Here is a 23221-nt window from a genome sequence, read left to right as displayed (position 1 = left end):
TAGTAGGAAGAGATGATCGGTTCACGAGCCTCTTGAGCTGAGGCGCTACAGCAATCTGTCACGATCATGGTCACAACACATTAAAGAGCCACAAAACGGTTTTTATTGTTTGAATTTTTTAATAACTACACAGTTTGAAAGCTGGGACTTTGTTTAATATCATAAGTAACCTGCTCTGTCTCGTCTGTCGATGTGTTGTCAGTTTCTTCTTTGCTCCGCGATGTATTTTCCACTCTGTGTGGCGTGACTGCACCACGGCTTGTCGGACAAAGCAACAGTAACTAAGGGGGAGTCTTTGCAAAAGGTCAATTAGTTTACAACAATGATGGCTGTTGAAGAACTGAGATGTGTAGATTCCGCCAAACCTCAAATAAACATTGTGGTTTAAAATACTGAATAGTTGTGAAATATGAAAAGCACTGAGCGCGTCCATCTCTGGCTCAATGCCAGCAGACAGCGCAAAAGCAGGTTTGAATTTAGCAGTGAAGCACTGAATGTTTAATCACACTGGTGTCATTGCACGCGTTAAAGGGTTAAAATCATGTATAAAATCGGGGGTGAAGGGAGGACAAATTGAAACTGAGGGGGCACAAATCAGATCTGAGGGGGCAATGGCCCCTTTTGCAATATAATGCAAATGAAAGTTTTTTTTTTTTTTTTTTTTTTTTTATGATGATGATGATGATGATGATGATGGTGTATTTCTCATTTCCAGCTTCAGTCTAACAACCGCATGGCCAGAGACAAGCAAACTCTTGACATGATAGAGAAAACTGTTCTCTCATCTGTCACTGTGGTCGTGGTCTCCTTGTTACAAAAGGTGTGCAAAGACACTCAAGATGCACAATTATATTCTATTAAATGATGTAGTTCAGTCAGTTCATTAACTGTAATGGAGTTGTGTTACAGGTGCTCAACTGGAGAGTGGTCGACTCTGATTTGGCCATTGGACTTTGCACCATTTTGTCCAAGGCAACGGTCGTGGATATTTTGTGGAAGATGATCACCAGTGCCTGGCAAAATTATGACAAGATTAAGGTCAGACGCAAAATTGGTTTGTGACACAAGCTTTCGTTTATTATTTGTGCTTGCTAGGTAGAGACTTCTGTCAAAAACATAAAACTTACCAACCCCACACTTTTGAATTGTAGTGTATATTTGATAAAAATTTAGTTTATGATGACTATTTGGTTTATGATATGACTACTTTTTCAGTTATTTTACTATAATTAAGGTGTTCAGTTTTATTAATTATATTAATATTCACAATTTTATTTTTGGCTGAATATTTTGAATGAATTACCAAGAGCATAAACAGCATATTAAACATTTCCACAGATCACTTTGATCATATTTACAGATGGTGCCAGTAGAAAACACAGTAATTTGGTACTGGTAAACATTAATGTAATTTAGGCAATAATGACAATAATAGCAAATAATCACATATTTAAGATGCTCTCAAGGGTGAACTTAATGTTCAGCCTCCTCCTTATCAAAAAACGTCCTTATAAAAATGTTTGTTTCAGGAGAAAAATAATTCTCAACAATCCACTGCAAACTCACATTCATGTCTAGCTTCAGTCTGTTTAAAAATCCCCCTTTTCACTATCCAGGCAATTTTTGATTATTACTAATTAAATTAAGCCCTTCACTACATTTTTTTTTCCATTGTTTGTTTTGTTTGCAACAATTGCATGGCCAAGCATCATTCAAATTTTCCTCAGAAAATGTAAAAATATACTTGAATAATGTTATTATAAAATGTATTTATTTATAGGTTGTTGCTATGGTGGGAGCCCATCTAAGTTTTTTGTATAAGGATGAAGAGGAGAGAGGAAAGTTTCTCTCTGTCATCACTGATGCGGAATGGGGCATTCAGCTTGGCAAACTTGGGGTAAGTGATGAACGTATGCAAAGTTTTTCATCATATAACTTATTCAAGACAAAAGCATGTATTTGTTGGGAATGTATCAAGTCATTTAATAATCTGTTTTAAAAACACACAATATGGCCAGAACGGTTTGAAAAAAATCCATCCTTTGAAATTTGTTCTTAGGTTTCCATCCAGTCTGTGTTTAGGCAGTGTGCAGAGACGAAGAGAAACTTGATTCCGACACTTGTGAAAAACAAAAACATCACTCCTGACATCATACTGCATTACTGCAGGCAAGTCAGCTATTCACTTTTTTGCTTCGTTTATATTGGGTTGTAAAACACACACTTGGCAAGGTTTCTAAGAATATTATGAGGTAGGAGAAAAATTTGTTCCTCTACATGTGAGCTGCATCTGGATCAAATTTTGTGGTGATAGCAAAAAGTAATAAAAATAACAACATTTGGAACCAAGGTAGCCTTTTTGTTTAGCCCTTGACACCCGGAAGGCATTTTTAAAATTGTTGTTCCTCTGTGAGGAATATCTTGTGAGTGACGCAATGGATTGTTGATTTTGGGCTCTTTTCAAGTGGGGAGCATCCACTTAATAATGGTTAATAATGATGTGCCATTTTCTATGATCTATGCATGTTTAATGAAGTAATAAGCAAAAATGTCATGTGAAAGCTACATTTGATTTTACTAAGCTATGTGCGCCTGTGGAGTTTTATGTGTCGTATCTCCGTGAGTAATATCTTGTGATTGACACAATGGATTATGTTGATTTTGCAATCATTTTAATCGTGAGAATCTGCTTTAAATAATGATTTGCCATTTTCAGAGCATGTTTCATGATTTTACAAGCGAAAACAAATATATATAACGTGAGACTCTTATCGGGCGATTTAAAAAAAAATATTGTCGTTAATCTATTCTCAAAGTTGGGTTGGGAGCTGGGTCTATACTACGCAAGCTATGATGACTTTCACCTTGATATTTTAGCGTAGATGTATACCTAGCCGAATTGACCCTTCGCAAAGACCCGCCCCCCTTAGTTACTGTTGCTTTGTCCGACAAGTCGTGGCGCTGTCACGCCAAACAGTGAAAAATACATCGCGGAGCAAAGAGGACACTGACAACACGTCGACAGACTAGACAGAGCAGGTTACTTATGATATTAAACAAAGTCCCAGCTTTAAAACTTTTTTTAAGAAATTCAAACAATAAAAACCGTTTTGTGGCTCTTTAATGTGTCGTGACTCGTGACCATGGTCGTGACAGATTGCTGTAGCGCCTCAGCTCAAGAGGCTCATAAACCGATTCGTAAAATCTCTTACTATGAGTCCATTTATAGCATCAAATAAACATCAATGAACATGACAATCAATGTTGTTTCAAACACGGAATGATGTCTATATACACAATTTTTCAAGTTTAACTCCACCGAGGTTAATCTTCTAACTCCTGACTGCTTTGTCAGACAATTTGGCGGATTAATTTTAGTCATTATTTGGGTAGCACACATATTCTGAATGTCTTCGGCAGAATTCAAATGAGCCATTTTAATCTAGATTAATTCCAAGATTACAGTGAGATTAATCTAGATTAAAAACATTAATCTATGCCGACCACTAATAAAATATATATATATATATATATATTTTATATATATATATATTTTATATATATATATATATATATTTATATATATATATATATATATATATATATATATATATATATATATATATATATATATATATATATATATATATATATAAAATATATATAAAATATATATATATATAAAATATATATATATACATACAGCTATGGAAAAATATATATTGTGTATATATATATATATATATATATATATATATATATACATACAGCTATGGAAAAATATATATTGTATATACTATACAAACTTGCATATTTTACATGGTCTCAAATCAGAAGCATTTCGTATATTTAAAAAAAAAAAAAAAAATGTAGGCTGCTTTGGAAAAAGGTAGATAAAGATACCTGTAATTTAAGACTTATTTCAAACACACATAAAAAAAAAATCAGCTGCACTTTTTACAGTATGTGTACTTCCAGTGTATTTACCCAAGAAAGTACTGGGTAAACTAAGATAACTATGTAGGTCGGTGCTTCCCACAGGTTTGAAATATACTTGCGGTGGTAGCCGGGCGAAAAATCCTCCTATTACCCACAGCACAAAAATGGTACTACATGTGAAAAACAAATAATGTGTTTTTTTTTTTTTTTTAACAGTATTTTTATTTATTGAAATTAATTTTAATTACATAGCATATTACAATTAATTACATACTAATATTATGCATTATTATGCATTGCAAATTATGCAAAATTACAGCATTTAAATGGTTCACCTTTTCCAATGTTCTCCTTGCTGTCATATAGTGTCTCTCTCAGTGAATGGGACACAGATTTTACTAGTAAAATTTATAAAATTAATAATATGTGTCAAATAATGTTCTTAGTCTTTTCTTCCTGTGGGGGAGACTACAATAATTTACTATGAATGAAATGGAAATCAAATTAAATACAATTTGTGTAACCAAAATACCAATAATGCCCAAAAGAAAAAGAAAAAACTTAGCGTGTGACTTTTAATTATAAACAAGTCCGAAATACACAGGTACTCTTATTTTGAAATGTCTGTACTATTGCAGGCTGATCCTTCAGATTCTTACAATCGTCTAAAACATTTTATATAAAGGCCATAAAGTAGACTTTGTAATAATTCATCAACGTTCATTAGCAATCACATGGCATAAATCTGCGCTTTTCATTGATTGAGAATCACTTTGAAGCAGACTGAAGTGATGTTGCGTGAGCTTGTAGAACATGCAACAGCGCCGCCTTTTGACTTTGCAAAATGCAGCGCCTGTGGGAATGTCAGCGGGAGTAAACAGTTCTGACGCACACATAACGAGCAGGTATGAAACGACTAGTTTATCGATCGTGGATGGTTTCATTATCTTGCGTGGATATAAAAGTATAAGAGGATAAAAATAATAAAAATGTGTCTCCAAATATACTTGGGCGGCCGTTATTATACATGGGTGGCCCGCCCAAGTAAAGTCTATGTGTGGGAAGCACTGTAGGTTAATGTTAGGTTTAGAGGTAGGTTCAGGGTTAGTACATAGTTACTACCTGGTTATGGTACTTTTTATAATACGTCCATAGTAAGTACATAAAAATGTACCCATACATTTTCTGTTTTTTTTTTTCTTACAGTGTAATACTCAAACTTTTTTCTCCTCCTTCTTTTGTTTTTTTCTTCTTTTTTTTTTCTGCAGCACATTTGGATTGGACAGCCATTCTGCCATCAATCTGTACATAACCACTCTACTACTGCAGGAAGATAGATGGTATGAGATGGAGATTGAAGAAGGTGATGCCAAAGGTACCCTGCAGGGTGAAGAGTTACTGCTAGGAAAAGATGACAAGCTAGAAAGTGCTCTACAGATTGTTCCTCAGCTCGGCTCTGCCAAAGACCTTGTAATCAGTCTCAACACAGCCTTGATCAAGGTTTTGTACTGCATAATTCACCTCTCATAACCCAGTCCTAGTCATTTTTAATGTAAAATAGTCCATAGAAAATATTTCATAAATGTTTGTGATATTTTATGGGGTACAGGACACTTAAATGAGGCATTGACTAATGTATAATTTGAAAATGCATTTTTAACATTTGATTACTCAAATGTCATTTTGATGTCTTACAGTAGAGATTACTCTAATGGTGTATAGTTTGTAATAATGTGAATGCAATCTTTACAGCTAAATCCTTACAACTATGAGTGGATAGAAAGAGTCCTCAAAACTATTCAGATGGCTGATGAGAGCACAAACCTTCTACCTCTTGGTCAGGTCAGTGAAATGCCAAGATGGAGTACATATTACCAAATAAGATGAAAAAACAGATGGCTATTTTATTTGGCTTAGGAATAAGTTTCATAATAACATCTTTATGATTTATTGTTTAGATGGTTGGATTACTCCAGCATTTAAAGTCACACAGAAGAATCTCTCCCCCCACTGACCTGGAGAGCTCATATCTTTTGGAGAATGGTCTTGAACCCACTGCTCTAGCTAACACCCGCCTGCCTTTTCATCTGCTATTCCAGACCAACCACGCCTTCTGGAAAATTGTCTGTGTGTATCAGTTTGTTGACTCTTTGCAACCTTATTAATTGTACCATAACTTTCCAGATTTACCTTATTGTGTTTTTAATTTGTCCTCATTTCTGTTTTAATTTGATGTATTCCTCTTTGTTTTTCTTTTTGTTCCCATAGCTCCTGAAATTAGTGAGGACACTTTACCCACACTGCTCTTCATCTGTAAATTACTTAAGGTAACATAACATACATGTTGAAAGTGCTAAGATCACTGTCCTTCTTATTATTCCTGTTGTTAGTTTTTTTTTTCTTCTTTTTTTATTTTGCATGTCAATTAATAATATTATTATTAATAAAATTTTATTAATAATAAAACAAGGGTTTTGAAGTGCCCCTTTCACACAGAGTTTCTGGAAAATTTTGTAAAAGTCGTTCCGCAACTGCTCTAGGAGTGTGTGATTTTGTTCATTCACACTGCCAGAGTACTCGTTCCTATACTCTGTTTTCATTCACACACATCCTGGTCAGTCAGTAAAGCCAAAATGACATGACATAATGCCACATCTAATGTACTCACCAGGAAGCCTCTCGTAAACAATTGCACTGTGTTTAGTACCGCTAAGCTCATGGTTCATTTTACTGCCTATATGATGGCCATGGCCACACCTAAAATAATCAAGACCCCCAATCATCAAGACCATGTAAATTGTTTAGATTTAACATAGGTTAATTTATTAATCTCTTCACATACTTTATTATTTATGTGACATGGATAAATATCAAAATTAAACAGCATTTATGTACAATTTCCCTTCTTCCCTTCTGATTGGTCCAATTTTGTTTTGAGATCTCTTACCCAGAGCAAGTTACTGTGGTGAAGAACACTGGTAAAAGCCAACCCTCTTTCATGGTACCTACAAACCCAGGGTTGATGCAAACTTTTATCTAAAAGTTGCCGGGCTAGCCAGCTGAAACTGATTCATGGTACAGGCTGCAGGCCAACCTAAACTGTTAATCCATTAACTCTGAACAGAAAATCTGGTGATTTATTTTAAAATGAGTTAGAAATTATCATTTACCCTTCATTTTAGAATGGTTTCACCCATACTGTGACAAAACGATCTGTACTAAACACCAAAATATTTTAGCTTTTCTTCAAACACAAAAACAGAGCATGTCAAATGTGGTTAAAATCATAAGATACTTTTTCATTGTTTGTTTTATTGTGCCATCCTAGGATTTTTACTATGCCCCTCTGATCTGGTTTTAAAAGCATTTACCAGACAAATTCACTAGAGCAAGAGTTATGTGAAGTAACCAAAACTAAACAAAAATTGCCACTTGTACAGGTGACATATTTTTCATTCTTCTTTCTTTTTTGCTTTTTTTACCCAGGTTAATCTGGATAAGCTGTATGCTTTAGCTGTGAACCATGTGTTCAAGAATAATCTTTTGCCTTTGTTAATGGATCCGTCTAAGAAAATCCAGCATCTTGGTCCCAGCAAAGAGTTGTCCAGTGTGACTCAGAGTATCTTTAAACATGCACTATGCATTCAGAATCTGGAACTTGCTGCAGCCACAATCCATAAAATTGCTCAGGACCTTCCTGCGGGTGAGTCAGGTGGTATGACAGCACTCAAACCCCCCCCACCCCACACCCCCACACCCCTTTTTTTTTTTTTTTTTTTTTTTTACAAATCACGTACAATAAATGTGGATGTTGGCCAATGGTGTCAAGATACAAAAATGGCCAAAAAGTAAAATGAAAGTAGTTCATGTGACTCATATATTATATTGCGAGTCTTCTGAAGTAATACAATAGCTTTGAGTGATAAGTTGTTATTCACAAAATTTGTTTTCCATGATGGCATACGTTGGTGCCTGATGATGCTGTAGTGGACTTGAACAAAAGGAATTATAATAAAAAAAAAGTTGGACAGTGCTGTGCATCACATTTGATCTTTAACCTTTTCGTTATTGTTATTATTTGATTCCAGGCGCAGAAAAGACTGATTTCTTAAAGTTCAGCTTGGAACTTGTACATAAGTTGCTGAAGTCTGATAATCTGGAGGTAAGTTGGCTTCTCAAAGAAAATATAAATATTATATTGTTTTGAGGACAAACAATGTAAAACCATGTTTTGCAAGTGCAATGAAAGTATATCTTTTTATAAGCTGTCTTGAAAAATAGATAAACATGAACATGAAACATGGCTCGGCTGTTAAAACAATCCATTTGTTGTCCAAGTGAAGACAGTACTTGATTCCCCTATTTACATTTAACATCTGTCTTGGCTGATTTCGAATCATCTTCAGTAGCCTCTTGTGATGAGATTTTGTCGAGTGTCTAGTGCAGTGGTTCCCAAACTGGGGTACGCGTACCCCTGGGGTAGGGCTGGACGATATGGCCAAAATTTATATCACAATATAATTCTTAATTTCGGTCGATACGATATAATTCCGATATCGATATGAACTATATAATAGACTCATAAAAACTGCCAAAAACGGCCACAACGGATGTCTGTACCTACAAACTTCTGAAAAATGAATTTGCCAAATCTATGAAATCTCTTCCTATAAAACTATATAATATTTTAGAAATAAAAACAGTACTAATAAATTTATGTTCAGCTTTTATTTGTATTTAGCCTGTATTAAAAATAAACACAAGACTCACACATTTTAGTAATATTAAGATCTTTAACATTAAACTATAATGTAGGCTGATTTTATTATTTTTAAAGGGTCATGAAACCCCAAAACACTTTTTTTGAGATGTAAACAGATATGTATAGGCTGCACATCATTGAAAACACTAAAGGTACTCATTGTTATTCATAAGTGAAAAATAGTTATTTTTGCATTTTTCATAGCGATTTCTGTCTTCCTGTTTGAAAAGCTGAGTCGGAACAACATCACAAAATCTGATGTAATCGTGTACTTTCGGCCCAAGTATGGTCATGGTCGAACATGCTGACGTAGACAGTTTTGAGCAAATCTCGACATATTCATGACATAAACCTCATTTAATCCAATCACTGTGCTGTAGTGTGCATAAGATTCTAATTGCAGTATTATGCATAAGGAAGCATCACTTCTCTCGGAAGTGGATTGTTTTGCTGTAATCTACCAGCCCAAATGGAAAATATGTTTGCATGAGATCGCATTACAGCGGAGAATTCAAATAACACAAAAGTGCTGCTCATTCACCTCTGCCTGCTCTAGCTGCGTTCAGATACGCAAGCCGTAGTCTTTTTCCCTCAGCACAGCACGCGTGTTTGTATTTTGCTCGCGATGCGGTCAGAACTGGAGTTTGAATACGAACACATTTAAAATACGATTGTTTTTATGATACACAGGTGGAGCGCGCATATGCTCGGTTTCAGCGCGGAGCTCCGCGATGAGTTTAATAACACTAGCCACGTGACACATAGCTCATACAGAATAAAGTATCCGTGTTTAAAGTTTTTATTTCACACATTCTCCTGCACCAAACATTAACCAGCATGGTGTAGTTATGCACACATATTTTCATCAAGTTGTGGAAGCTTGTTCCGTCGCATTTGCATCAGGTGTACTCATTTTGCATGACTCTGTGGTGTACGTCATCACGCAAATAGCCAATCGCTTTCTGCTCTTTCTAACGGCTGCGCCTCAAGTCAGTGCTGCTGTAATGTATCGAAATACCGGAAATGTGTTTAAAAATCATATCACGGTTATTGAAAAAAATTATATCGCGATATATATTGATATTGAATTATTGTCCAGCCCTACCCTGGGGGGTACGTGAGGTGACAAAAGGGGGTACGTGAACAAAATGCTGAGTTGATTTAATTCTACCTTAAAGTAACATTAAAATCGAGCATGCATTTCTAACTTCCAAAATGTCATAAATCCAGTACATTTAATTAAATTACCTCATCGTTTGCAGTTAAAAATGACTGTATCCACCAAAGGGCTGGGCGATAAAATGATAACGATATGTATCGCGATAGACACGTGATCGATATCAATAAAAAATGTGTTCGATAAAACGTTCAATATTTTTTTTATTCTTCGTCGGAAGAAAACAGAGGTTGCGAAGAAAGTTTGGTTGCATTAACAAAGGCACTCGTTCTCTGATAACCTAGCAACATAGGGAGTGACACGCTAACAGCCAATCAAGTAACAGTATCAATTTTGGTTGCGCCATATCGTTGTCTTGTGCTGGATTCCTCTTCAGTAACCGGCGACTCATAAGCAGAAAATGAGAGTAATAAAAGAGGAAACATGTTCATTGTGACTTTAGACTAGGGTGACCACCTGACTATTGATCTGTTGCAGGACAGTAGATGTGATTTTGCGGGACAATGCGGGACACATGAGACAGATAAATTTACAACTATTAATAAATATTGATTTACATTTGTTGGCAAACTTGGCATATGCGGCGAATAATATTTCTGCCAGTGGGTGCCCACACTATAATGTTGCGCTTATGGCAACATTAAATCCTGGAGAGAAGACAATTCTAGATTCACGGCTGCACATGCAGGAGGACAAAAGTTTGAGCGCGCAGATGTGATATCTGTGCGAGAGCGCGCGCGCATCCAGTTTTGTGCAAGAGAATCCGCCTATGAGTGGAGAGATTACTTGCGCATTTGATGCGCGCTCGACATTTTTCAATATAATAACGCCATAGAACCCGCATTAAATTAAATATTAACGTGAGAAGAAAGTCATTTCTGAATTTCGCAATGTTGTGTTGGTTAAAACAAATGGAGAATATCTCGTTTTTCTGTAGGTGCTCGACCATTTCCGTGTGTGGCGCTTGATCGCCGCCGTTCCTTTGAAATATTTAACATCAGGATGGATGATTACATGCTTTAAATCATCGATTTGGGCAGATTTGAGCAGCTCTTGATGTTCTTATCCAGTATGGAAGATGAAATCCTTGCTGGTGTAGTTGTGTTTACCGACTTTGATGAGGCCCGCTCTTTGCGCTGTCCACTTAGTTGTCATTTTATTATATTTCTTACTGTGGTATTGTCATTTCAGGGATGAAAAAAAATTACAGACATAAATGAAATGCAGGACACTACTTAAGTCAAAATGCGGGACGGGTGGTCACCCTACTTTAGACATTTTAATTATTTGAGTTTTCCATGGTTGTTGACATTTCTGTCTTAATAACTGAAGGGATTATGATCAGAGGAAGGTTAAGTTTAAAATAAAAATGTTTAAATGTCATATATTTTTCTTCTGGTCCTTATTTTAAATGGGTCATAAAAAATATCAATAAATATCGACATCGACCGATATGAAACACTGATATCATGATACAGTTTTCAGCCATATCGGCCCAGCCCTAATCCATCATAGACTGTAAAACAGGCAGCATGCACATGATAGATTGCGTGCCGAATCTGCTGCCTTAAATCGCGCTAAATTACTGTCGTTCTCAACAATGCACCTTTGTAAAAGGAGAGATTTAGCACTTACTCGCATGAAGAACAAATATAGAAACAGATAATGGATTAATTTCGATTTAAGACTCAAACTTTCTCCGATACAAAAACTTACCTTGTGTGAGATGTATTTAATGATGATAATGAGCAGGAATGCAATCGTTCCCAAATATCCACATGACTGCAAATGTGGCAGTATTATACAACAGGTCAAAAAATAAAACTTCAGTACTGTCAGTATTTACTCTATTTTGCAATGAAATAATAGTTCTAACGAAAACCACAGCATAACTAAAACACACGTCTGTGTTTCGCGAACAATTTTGCGGCTTTGAACGAATCGTGAGAGTCAATGATTCATTCACAGCCACTTGCTTCGTTACTGAATGAAAGACTCGATGACTCACTCATAAAAACAGTGACATGCTGCCACCTACTAGTTTAATAATTAAAAGTTTTACTTAGTTTTACCATCATTGCATATTTCTCTATTGGACATTTTTTATTTAAAACATTATTTATTTTATAAAGTTATTCATAAAGCTAAAATAAATGCACTGGAAAATCAATTTAGGGGTCAAATATTGTCCCTTAATGGTAAAGGTGTCACTGCAGTCTAAGTGGAAGAGAGAGGGTATGTAGAAGGATGGTAATCCCTTCAGGGGATACTCCAAGCTAAAAAGTTTGGGAACCACTGGTCTAGTCAATAGTTGTTCTCTGGTGCAGACCATCAGAGGCTTCCACAAGATCTGAGCAAATATAATATATACTGCTGAATCATATGCATTTATTCAGCTGTTTCATTGTGTTCAATATGATTTTAAATGACTGGAATAAGAGCATCAACACACACATGCAAGTAAAGCAAAAGCTAATCGGTAAATTATTATTATTATTATTATTATTATTATTATTTTTTTTTGCACCTCAAATTCATTCATAAATAGAAACTTAGGTAACACTTTATTTTAAGGTGACATAATTAAATGTTTCTATATGTACTTACTATAGTAATAACAGTAAATTATGCATAATTACAAGTAAACCTAACTCGATCCGTAACTCTAGTAAATACATGTAGTTAGTTAATATTTATCTGTACTTATTTGAGTAAGTACAATGTAACTATTTCACCTTAAAATAAAGCAACTAAAACTCAACAGGTATATTAATTATAATCCCTAACAAATTAACAAACTGTTAACGAGAAGACCGGCACTGGACTGTTGCAGGTTGGAAATGTATTTTCCACATTTGGAAAGGAAAATATGCATTAATGGGAACATTTCTGCAAAAGATAATTGTTAATGCTGAAAACATGATTCATTGTTTTAATCAACAGCCCTAAAAAGAAATAATAACTCTGCCCTTGACTAAATGTGTGTTATGTAGGTGCATTAAATGCTGTTGCAGTCTGCCGTGCCTCTATCAAAAATGAACTGGGAACCTGTGGTTGCCCAATACTATTTAAAATGATCTTATAGGGATACCCAAACATGAAAAATGGCATTTACTCACCCTTGTCATTCCGAAACTGTGTGACTTACTTTCTCCTGTGGGAGCATTTAGAACTGTCCAGAAGCTGGACCACCGTTTCTGTTTACAGAAATAACATAAACACGCAGGAATGATTGACAGAATTTCCCCATTTTTACCTGACAGCTCAAAATTTAGTTTATTACTTTATATTGGCATACTGCTGACAGGTGTTTGTCGAATGAGCAGGGATGTATTTACCACCATGGCTTTGCATTTTGGTTGACTATACTGTGTTTTTTTTGTTTTTTTTGGTTGGTTTTTTCCAGTGACATATTATATGTCAAAAGATTATGTTGTTAACCACATTTATTTCATGAATCTCTGTCTGTCCCAATCCTTCATTACTCTATCCCACACTCTTCTTGTTTGCATCTTTTGCCAGGAAAATTTGCAGGCTCGAGGTGAGGCACTCATCTCTAAACTGCAGTTGCAATATCAGCGCTCGGCCACAGAGAACGCTCTCCTTTCGTCTCAGCTCAGCTCCCCAGAGCTCCTCAAACTCACAGGCATGCCTGGTCGCCTTATTGTAGCTCTCTTTGAGCATAGCTCAGTGGTGGACCGTATGAAAAACCCTGCTGGGATGACTTACCCGGGTAAGGTCAAGTGGTATAGTATATCTGTGCTATAAGAATTGCTTTAATCATTTAATCATGCGTTATTGATTAAAGGATTAATCCCCCCCCCCCCCCCTTATTTTTTACTTTTTTCTATTAAAAAAAAAACGGTAACCTAGGGGGTTACTAAAGCAGTATTTAGCTAATTAAAATCCAAAATCCTAGTCCATACCAAGTAATAAATTGACTTGTTAGTTATTCTATTATTTTCAGAGGTTGCCCTACAAATAAATACAAGTATTTCACAAGTAGGTTTAAATAAGTACATTATGTTACTAGATATTAACTTTTTAATACTGACAATCACTGACAACACAAAATAATGTTTGTTTGTATACACATGATTCAATTTAACAGTCTAGAGTCAGAAATTAATACTTTTATTCAGCAGAAACGCATTTAATTGATCAAAAGCGACAGTAAACACTTTAACATTGTTACAAAAAAACTAAACAAATAATCCATTTATCAGAAAATTCTGAAAAATGTACACACAAAAAAAAAACGTTTAGATGCCCAACTGTTTTCAACATTGATAATAAGAAATGTCTTGAATCTTGAGCAGCAAATCAGCATATTAGAATGATTTCCGAAGGATCATGTGACACTGAACACTAGAGTAATGCTGAAAATTCAGCTTTGCTTACAAAGACATAAATTACATTTAAAACTACTCCATGTAACTTTTTTTTGATTAAAAAATAACGCTATTATGGTAGAGTGCAAGAAAATCCATCTTCCCAACTTTACCCAAATATACTTTGTTAAACCTATACGAATTATTCATATTTTTAGAGCTGTAGTGACAGATTTGGCAAAAAATAGCATCATATCTGCACACAGAGGAAAAATATCTCCAACTATGGGTGGTGTGAAACTGAAAAACTTTGAAAATTCAAAAATGTACCATTCAAATCAGCAAACCTCTGGGAATTAAAAAATATATATATTATTTTGTCAGTTTTATTTTTTAACCACTAGAGGAGCAAAGTACATAGTGTAGCTTTAAAAACATTATTTTTAATTGTAATACTATTTAATAATATTTCACAATGTTCGTTTATTACTGTATTTTATAGATACAGCCTTGGTGAGCATAAGATGCATGTATCTATATATGCATGTATGTATTTATGTTTGTATGCATGTATGTATATATAGTAGGGGTGTAATGGTGCATATATTCTTTGAAAACAGTCAGCCACAGTCGAACCACACTCCAATCCAGAAGGGGGTGCGTGCGGTAATGGAACGCTGTTTGCTAAATGTCACAAGAGATAAAAGCGCAGAAGAAGCATCTATGCATAGATATGGTTACGTGTAATCTGTTAACCAGTTTCAAACGCGGAAAGACATCAGTTAAACAGCTTGAGAATAATATCTCACGTATCATTATAATTTTCCTCTGGCAAGTCATTTAGTGTCTACAGTATGTTAGTTCACTAGAGAAATGAACTGTAGAGGGGAGCGTTTTTCTCTAAAAATATGCACTATATAATAGCTTATATATTTATTATATTTACTTTTCCTGTTAGTAATGTCGTAATTATTTAATGTTTAAATAAATTTGTCATGAAAACTATTTATGACAGTAACTGCGTAAATGATCATATTTCAGAATTGAATTGTAGTGAATTAAAATGAATAATTTTATAAATAGATTTAGAAGTTAATGCAAAAACCTGCCTTATGTGCAATTTATGTGTTTTTTATTATTATTATTATTTGAGTGTTGATTATTATATAGCAACTGTAGTTTATAGCTGTCCTTAAAAAAAAAAAAGTTAATTATAATTGAATTAATTTTAAAGAGAGGGACACAATTTGTTCAATAAACCACTGTTTAAACAAAACGAAGAAGAAAAAAAATTGTTTCGTTTTCTCCCTCCTGCTGTACCAAAGCCAATACCGAGGTACATACTGAACTGTCATGTTTGCGTACTGTTACACCCCTAATATATAGACGTTTCTACATATAGATAGAGAGGGACATTTCTATTTGGATTTAGCCCCTTTTTTCTTTAACTGGACAGACATTCACAGCGTGGCCAAGGATATTGCCTCCATCAACAGTGTCGATCTTCAGAAGATCCGGAACATTCTTTTGGAGAAGTGGTTGTGCCAAACAGGGCAGTCTAATGGCAAGGTATGTAAAATATATCACACACTGCAAATTCTCCAGTCTTTTGAAAGACAAACACTATTATTTGCTATAGTAGTACAGCAAATCCCCTCTGTAACTTGATTATATCTGTAAACATACTTCGTATAACGATGCATTGTTAGATGAGACTTAAACTCGTACCTCCTTTGCTGTAGGACATAATTCAGCAGGACTACGTGGCAGATATAAATGATGACCCTGATCTCATGAGGTACTAATACAGAATCCTAAAAATTAAAGTGTTTTATTATTTTGCCATATAATATGAAACATTACCAAGTGGATTAAACATGTTTCTATAACATGGATGCAAGTCTTGTTGAAGTTTTTCTTTCTCTTCATGTCCTTCTCTTTATATGGCAGAGTTGTTTATTTGCTGCAGATGCACCCCATGGATATAAGTGCTCGTTTGCTCAGTCCCATCCTGACAGCACAAACCTGGGTAAGTAGGACTTTTCACCTTCAACAGAAGCCTGAGGCGCCAGGCCCTGTTCTAGGATCGTGTGACTTAGGGGGGGATTTGCACCCGCCAAGTTTACATCATTGCAAGTCTTTGGGTACACACAATTCAGTTCATGGTTCTTCGGATTTCAAAAGCAAAATAAAATGAGGTTAGAATCTTATAGAGGACCAAAACTTTGAAATAAATAAATGAGCAAATGTGAATGATAAATAAATATGTATTTTGCATAAAACAAATTATAAATGCATAAATAAATCGAATGGGGAAATTATAATTTATTTTTTCAAAATCTGTTATAATTGAGAAATAAAAAGGCAGTTTTAAGCCCTCTGATTTAAATATTTCACTTAAAAGGGTGTGTTTCCTTTAAGGCTTCAATATAAGGCCCAGTGCTATGATTTGCATTAATTCACTAATATATTCATTCAATTATTAATAATAAAAATGTATTGTACAAAGTGTTTTATGTGAACTAGCCCAGACGCAAACCATGTGTTGTTAAAAGTAAATGGAACTCATTTGTATTTGTCATTTAGAACTAGATTATGAAATTCAGTTATTTTTGTGACTGGTTATGATCTACTGTTGATGGATTATATAACAATGATTACTTTGTTGTTTATATCACATGTTGAAAATGTTTACACAAGTGCATGTTTTATCTTTTTTATACGAGTGCATGTTTTATCTTTTTGAATGAGCAGCTGGAATTACTAAACCACTAAACCGTTTGTATGGTAGAACACAGATCACATTTTAGCATTCCTGCTGAAAAGACAAGCATAGCTGGTTACTACTGCAGTGTTTTGGATGTTCCCACCAGGATCATGAACTAGCTTAACCATTTCCTTTCTCATCCAGCATCACCAGAAAGGCCATACTGGTTGGCCAGAACTTTACCATAAACATAATCAGTAAAAAAAAAAAAAAAAGTTTAATGAACTGATGTAATGGTAATACACCAACTTTTTGTACCTTTTGTACTGACAACCACCATACAAAGAGGTGGTAAAGAAAAAGCCACATAATTAAAGTTCATCACGAGTATATTTTCCACATGCTGAGGTAAAAACTAATGTGTAGATGTTTGTATGGTGTCATACAAATGAATACAAACCACATCATGGTAACACACATGACACTAAATGATGCAATAAACATTTATTTAACATGGTAAAATGTGTCATAAAACCCTAATGTACATAACTGATAACAAAAGACTGAGAAGAAACATAACTATTTAAATGAAAAAATCAAAAAAACAAATGTTGAGTGTCACACAGAGAATTATGGGGATATCAATTTATCAGTTTTTCACTATAATTTATAAGATGATGTGTTCTTTTTCTACTTACAAAAACTGTACATCTAACAGTTTTTGTTAAACTTGCATAAAATGATCTGTTAGATCTATAAATATAAAATAGTAAAAAGTTATAGAACTTTCTAATTTTTTGCTGTAGCATTTTGGTAAAAATAGAAGCAAACTTGAATATGCAAAACAATATCTTTGTTAACAAGATAACTTTATATCCCAGACATGCATAGAAAAGGTTTTGTCAGATTGCAAGAATGACTTGCATGTTGAAACAACATTTTGAATGTTTTGAAAATAAAGAAATCAGTAATGTGTTACACATTATACACCATTTACTTTCCTGTCATAAAGTTATTAGTGGAGTATATGTTTGCCAGGAAAGTAAAAGTCTGAAATGCTTAACATTTGTTTATCTTTTCAGCCCCTGGGAGGATCGGGCCTTCGTTTGACCTTTGAACATCGTAGTCGTGCTTTGATCTGTCTCACTCACTTAGCAGATGCTGTCACTTTGGAAGCACTTTCCAATCAGCCAAGTAGCAAAATCAAGTGAGCAGAATCAAGAATTATAATTTAAGTATAATTTTCTTTCACTTGTTTGTGTGCAGTTTTATAAGAATGGAACTGTAACCATTTTATATGTCCAAGTGTTAATGCAAAACACTTTTTTTGCCATTTATTTTAATCAAGAATGATGAATTTTCAGCATTAATGAGCATGTATTAATGTTTTCACAGATATTATTTGAAGTGTTACATGTACCTTGCCCAGATGGAGGCCCTGAACATTCCCTATACCTTGGAAATGTTCATCAGCAGCCCGAAAGAAGGCATGATTAAGGGTTTATGGAAGAACCACAACAATGAACCTCAGGTAGATATTGCAACTAATATTAAAACTCCTCATTTCAACAGTCAAGTTCTGTTGATTCTTACTACAGTTTTATAAAAAAAAGTGTGGGATGATGAGAAGTGGTGGGGGAATTCAAAAGTTTGGCATCGGTAAGATTTATTTGTTTTTGTTTGGTTCTTTTTAAGAAATGAATACGTCTGTTCAGCAAGGATACATCAAATTGATCAATTATAATGCTAAAGAAGATTTCTATTTCAAATAAATGCTGTTTTTATAACTTTCTATTTACCAAAAATGTATTCCACAGAAATAAATAAGTTTTCAACATTGATCATAGAAATTAAATAATGATGCTTGAGCACCAAAATACATTCAAATAGAAATCACATTCTGAAATCAACTGAACATTCATCTTGGTGTGAACAGCCATGCAGTGCTTGAGCATTTAAAGATGTTTATATACTTTCTTTTATCAAATTTAATGAGCAGAGAAAACCATTTATAGTTTATAAACACTGTGGCACTGCTCTTTTTGAGTGTCTCAAGTTGTTAGACATTGTAAGACATGTAAAAAAAAAAAAAAAAAAAAGTATGTGACTTTTTTTTTTCCCCCCTCACAATGCCACTAAAACATAATCTACATACATTTTTCAGTAAGGCATGTCATGTTGCTATTTCTTTCCAGGCTGTCCGTCTTGTAGCCGATCTTTGTTTGGAGTACGAGGTTTATGATTTGCAGCTGTGGAACAGTGTCTTGCAAAAACTTATGTCTTTCAATATGGTAAGTCACATGTACATTACTCTCATTTTAAAGCTGTTTAGTCATTAGTTAGTCATTTTGTGTACTTGTGCACAAACACTGCTTCCTGAAACAATGGGAATGATGGAAAATTACAACTAATTGATATTTGTAAAACCTAAGAAAACTGTGTGTGAAAACTATGAATCCTGTCTTTATTTAGATTAGTCATACTTTTTTTACTGTGTTTGAACAGTATACCTGAAGCTGGCTGGATTTAAAGGGTAAGTTCCCCCAAAAATGAAAATTGTCATCATTTACTCACCCTTATGTTGTTCCAAACCTGTATCTGTTTTTCTTCATAGAAGAAGATATTTTGAAGAATGTTGGATGTTGGTAACCAGACAGTTGACGGTAGCCACTGGCTTCCATAGTAGGAAAAAATACTATGGAAGTTAATGGCTACCATTAACTGTCTGGTTACCAACATTTTTCAAAATATCTTTGTCTGTGTTCAACAGAAGAAAGAAACTCATACAGGTTTGGAACAACATAAGGGTGAGTAAATGATGACAGAATTGTCATTTTTGGGTGAACTAACCCTTTAACACATTCGTGTGATGTTTGTTTAGGTGGATGATACATTGCTGCCTCCTTGTGTTCATTGTGTTGTCTATTCAGAAAATGTTTCTTCTTTTTCTTCTATAGACAAGCTACTTGCAGAAGGTTCTTGAAGCTCTCATAGCAGTGCCCAGCCTTTTAGAGGTGATCATTTTCCTAACCTTTGTTTTTTTTTTTAGATCAGGTGTATCAGACTTATTTTAAAGCAAGGGCCAAACTAAAATATTATTTATTGTGGGCCATAACATGCTTAACACTGGCAATAGAACTAAATTTAAATATAAATAACAGCATATTTTATTGTATTGGAAACTATATTTCGTCATTTGTAAATGTAAAGTTTTCAGCACAAGTGTAAAATGGTCTGCGTCTTGGTACAAGCCTTGCAGCAGCATTTAGTGCAAACTGTGAGATAGTGAGAGCTGACTAATGGCTTGCAGTAGTCCAAAAAGAATGAAATAAAAGCATGTATAACTTTCACAAACCTTAGACATTGCAGATTTTAGTTTTAAGAGAGTTATTTGAACTGAAAGCCAAAATACTGTCTGAGATCCAAGAAATATATATATATATATATATATCATTCTCTCACCCTCAATCCATCCCAGATGTTATATCACTTACTTTCTTCAGATATATTCAGATTGAAATATAATGCATCTCTGTAAGTTCACATAATGCAAGTGAATGGCTCCCCAAATGTTGATGCTCTAAAAAGCACAGTCATCATGATGCTAATCCATATGAACCAAGTGGATGAATCAATGTCCTCTGAAGTGAAACAATGTGTGCATTACATAACATAAGTGTGTTGTGAAGCTCATCGCGAAATAACGTGAAAGCATGGAGTAGCATAACTTCTTGCATGAGCTGTACTTCTAATGCTTACATTACTTCAGAACAAGTTTCACAATGCGTTTACTTTTACCTCAAGCCACATGTAATACTTGTTTCATAGTCAGAGATGTTACCCAATCATAGCACTGGGCCTTATATTGAAGCCTTAAAGGAAACACACCCTTTTAAGTGAAATATTTAAATCAGAGGGCTTAAAACTGCCTTTTTATTTCTCAATTATCACAGATTTTGAAAAAACAAAACAAAAAACAAATTACACTTGAGGAAACATAATTGTAATTACACTTCAGGAAACATAAACTAGAAAAAATGCCAAGTCATGACCCCTTTAAATCATTGCTCAGTTTATTTGACATTTATGATTTAGGTCAATTTAACGCACAACTACCTTTTTTTCCCTCCCTGCAGGGGCAAAGTCTTTCCAGAATATGGCGGAGCGTGATTCAAGCCCCTTTCTTGACAGGTAAAAGGGACATACTTTAAAATTTTCAACATCACTGAAAAATTTCTATTACTTAAATGCTTTTAACTGTTTGTCTGTATGATCATTTTACAGCTTCTCTTCCTCTCAGCCCTCGACAGCATGATGTTATGTATAAGACATTTGTCCTGCTTCTAAAGTAAGTCTTCAGTCCAAGGGACAGTTTGATCAAAATATAAAGTATGAGCATAGGGTGTGGCTAATGTATTATAAGCAATAGTTTATTAGTGAAGTTGATTATATGGATTAAGGGATTTTTTTTTTCCATTTATGAGTTTCTGTTAATTAAAATTAATGATAAATTAAATTAAATGAAAATTCATTATTTAAATGAATTAAATAAATTGATTAAACATTATTTCATTAATTAAAATGAAAACTTGTGTGCCGACTATCTTTTCAAAAATGTAATGAGAATTGTTTATAAATGTAAAAGCTTTAAAAAAAAATATTAAAAAATATTTAAAAGGTTTAATATAAGCTATAAAAGTCAGAATTAAACAGACAGCTCCAGGGCTTTTGTATCACTGAGAATTTTTATTGTACTTTCTCTACTCATATTGTAATAATGGAATACTATGGCAATTGCTTTCTTACCTGTACGTGACGGTGTTTGGCTTTGGGGGGTTGGACAGAAGATGCTCCCCGTTCCCTCTTCTCTGCCATTTAACTGACTGAATGGCAGTTTTTCAAATTTTCCCCTGTGTTTGGCCTAAAACACTGTAGTCAACATTTCAAACTGGATGACAACAAACAAACACAGAGGTTTTTCATATTTTCAATCGCAACCTTCTCTCTGTATTTACAATTCTTTGCTGCCATTTGCCACTGCCTAAAACACTCTGGATCCTTCACTGGAAACTGAAAATAACCCCACTAAATGTTTATTCTTTGAATTCTTGCACCTGGGAAAAATACAAGTCGACACCATTATAACTAAAAGTTTGCAAAGAAGTATTTCCTACTTAAGCAAGGCAGTATTTGACTGTGGTCAAGCCTGTCTATAGCAGACTGGTGGAAGTGGCCTTGATTGGCAACATGTATAGGCAGGCAAGTTTTACTGAAAGCCCACTTTGCCACTGTGAAGTACCGCTTTAACACATAACAAACCATATGTTATAAGAACAAGAACTTATACAGGGGCATTTTTTGCACCCATATCTTAAATTTTTGGGGGCAAAACGGGTAAACCCCGATAAATTTCCTTCCTGCTTTCCGTTATTGTTGAGGTGATCATGTAAATCTGCTCTGCCTGTGTTACTCTGTCACTGTCTGTAAATTCCATTTAAAAACTAAAAATATGGCAATTTTATTTATTTATTTATTTTGCTGGAAAACTTGCAGTTTAATAATTGTAAAAAAAATTCAGTTATTCAAAGATTAGAAATTATTCAAATATAATGGATAAACAAGCCATTGTTTTATTTTTCAATTTATAAGCGCATATTCTCGCTCTGCTACTCCACAAAGAGAGTACTTTGTCAACACTGTCCTGCTATTTAATTAATTCAATTATATCTTTGATTTTATTATTTATTTTCTGCTGTGTCTTCTATATTTTCTCAAATATCATGTTTCATGTTTTTTAGATGTCCATTTTTATTCACTTTGGATCTGGTTGCCATTGCCAAGCGGTTTTCTCAGTTCAATCTGCAGGCCTTCTCTTTGGGCACACTGTTGCTCATACCTTGTGCCAAAAAGAAGGAACCACAAATTCAGGTAGGTTCACATTTACTATAGGGGATGATGGGCCAGGGTAATAGTGGCATCCTACCCCTTCTTCCCCTATAGTGGGAAGCTCCACTCCACCGACACAGTCTTCACTGCTATTGTTTGTCGTTCCCGAAGGTTCAATTGCACAAAGTTAAACATTTCACAACTTTGTCGTGTCACTGGTCACGCTAACATCCTGTTGCCAATGATCACTGTCACTAGTGTCTATGGCAGGGGTGGGCAAACTCGGTCCTGGAGGACCGCTGTCCCTGCAGAGTTTAGCTGCAACCCTGATAAAACTCACCTGCGTGTAATCCTAAAGACCTTGATTAGCTGGTTCAGGTGTGTTTGATTAGGGTTGGACTATGCAGGGACAGTGGCCC

General features: G+C 34.6%; 1 protein-coding gene across 3 annotated transcripts in view; it reads left to right on the top strand.

The window, feature by feature from the left end:
• kntc1 (kinetochore associated 1) overlaps positions 1-23221 on the top strand; it is a 63270-nt gene that overhangs the window by 36042 nt on the left and 4007 nt on the right. For 2 of the 3 annotated variants that reach the window (XM_067406251.1, XM_067406253.1), the window contains 21 exons: positions 716-820; positions 910-1038; positions 1781-1897; positions 2060-2169; positions 5208-5439; positions 5692-5781; positions 5898-6066; positions 6208-6266; positions 7426-7642; positions 8028-8101; positions 13401-13611; positions 15666-15778; positions 15952-16007; positions 16160-16238; positions 17999-18123; positions 18312-18447; positions 19112-19207; positions 19874-19930; positions 21053-21107; positions 21201-21264; positions 22715-22844. In XM_067406251.1, the coding sequence (XP_067262352.1) occupies positions 716-820; positions 910-1038; positions 1781-1897; positions 2060-2169; positions 5208-5439; positions 5692-5781; positions 5898-6066; positions 6208-6266; positions 7426-7642; positions 8028-8101; positions 13401-13611; positions 15666-15778; positions 15952-16007; positions 16160-16238; positions 17999-18123; positions 18312-18447; positions 19112-19207; positions 19874-19930; positions 21053-21107; positions 21201-21264; positions 22715-22844 (2424 nt within the window). The remainder of the gene's footprint in view (positions 1-715; positions 821-909; positions 1039-1780; positions 1898-2059; positions 2170-5207; positions 5440-5691; positions 5782-5897; positions 6067-6207; positions 6267-7425; positions 7643-8027; positions 8102-13400; positions 13612-15665; positions 15779-15951; positions 16008-16159; positions 16239-17998; positions 18124-18311; positions 18448-19111; positions 19208-19873; positions 19931-21052; positions 21108-21200; positions 21265-22714; positions 22845-23221) is intronic. The other variant, XM_067406252.1, reaches the window with a different exon arrangement.

Source organism: Chanodichthys erythropterus, chromosome 13 (assembly GCF_024489055.1).
Source record: "Chanodichthys erythropterus isolate Z2021 chromosome 13, ASM2448905v1, whole genome shotgun sequence".
Lineage (NCBI taxonomy): Eukaryota > Metazoa > Chordata > Actinopteri > Cypriniformes > Xenocyprididae > Chanodichthys > Chanodichthys erythropterus.
This window is presented reverse-complemented; position numbering and strand designations above follow the sequence as displayed.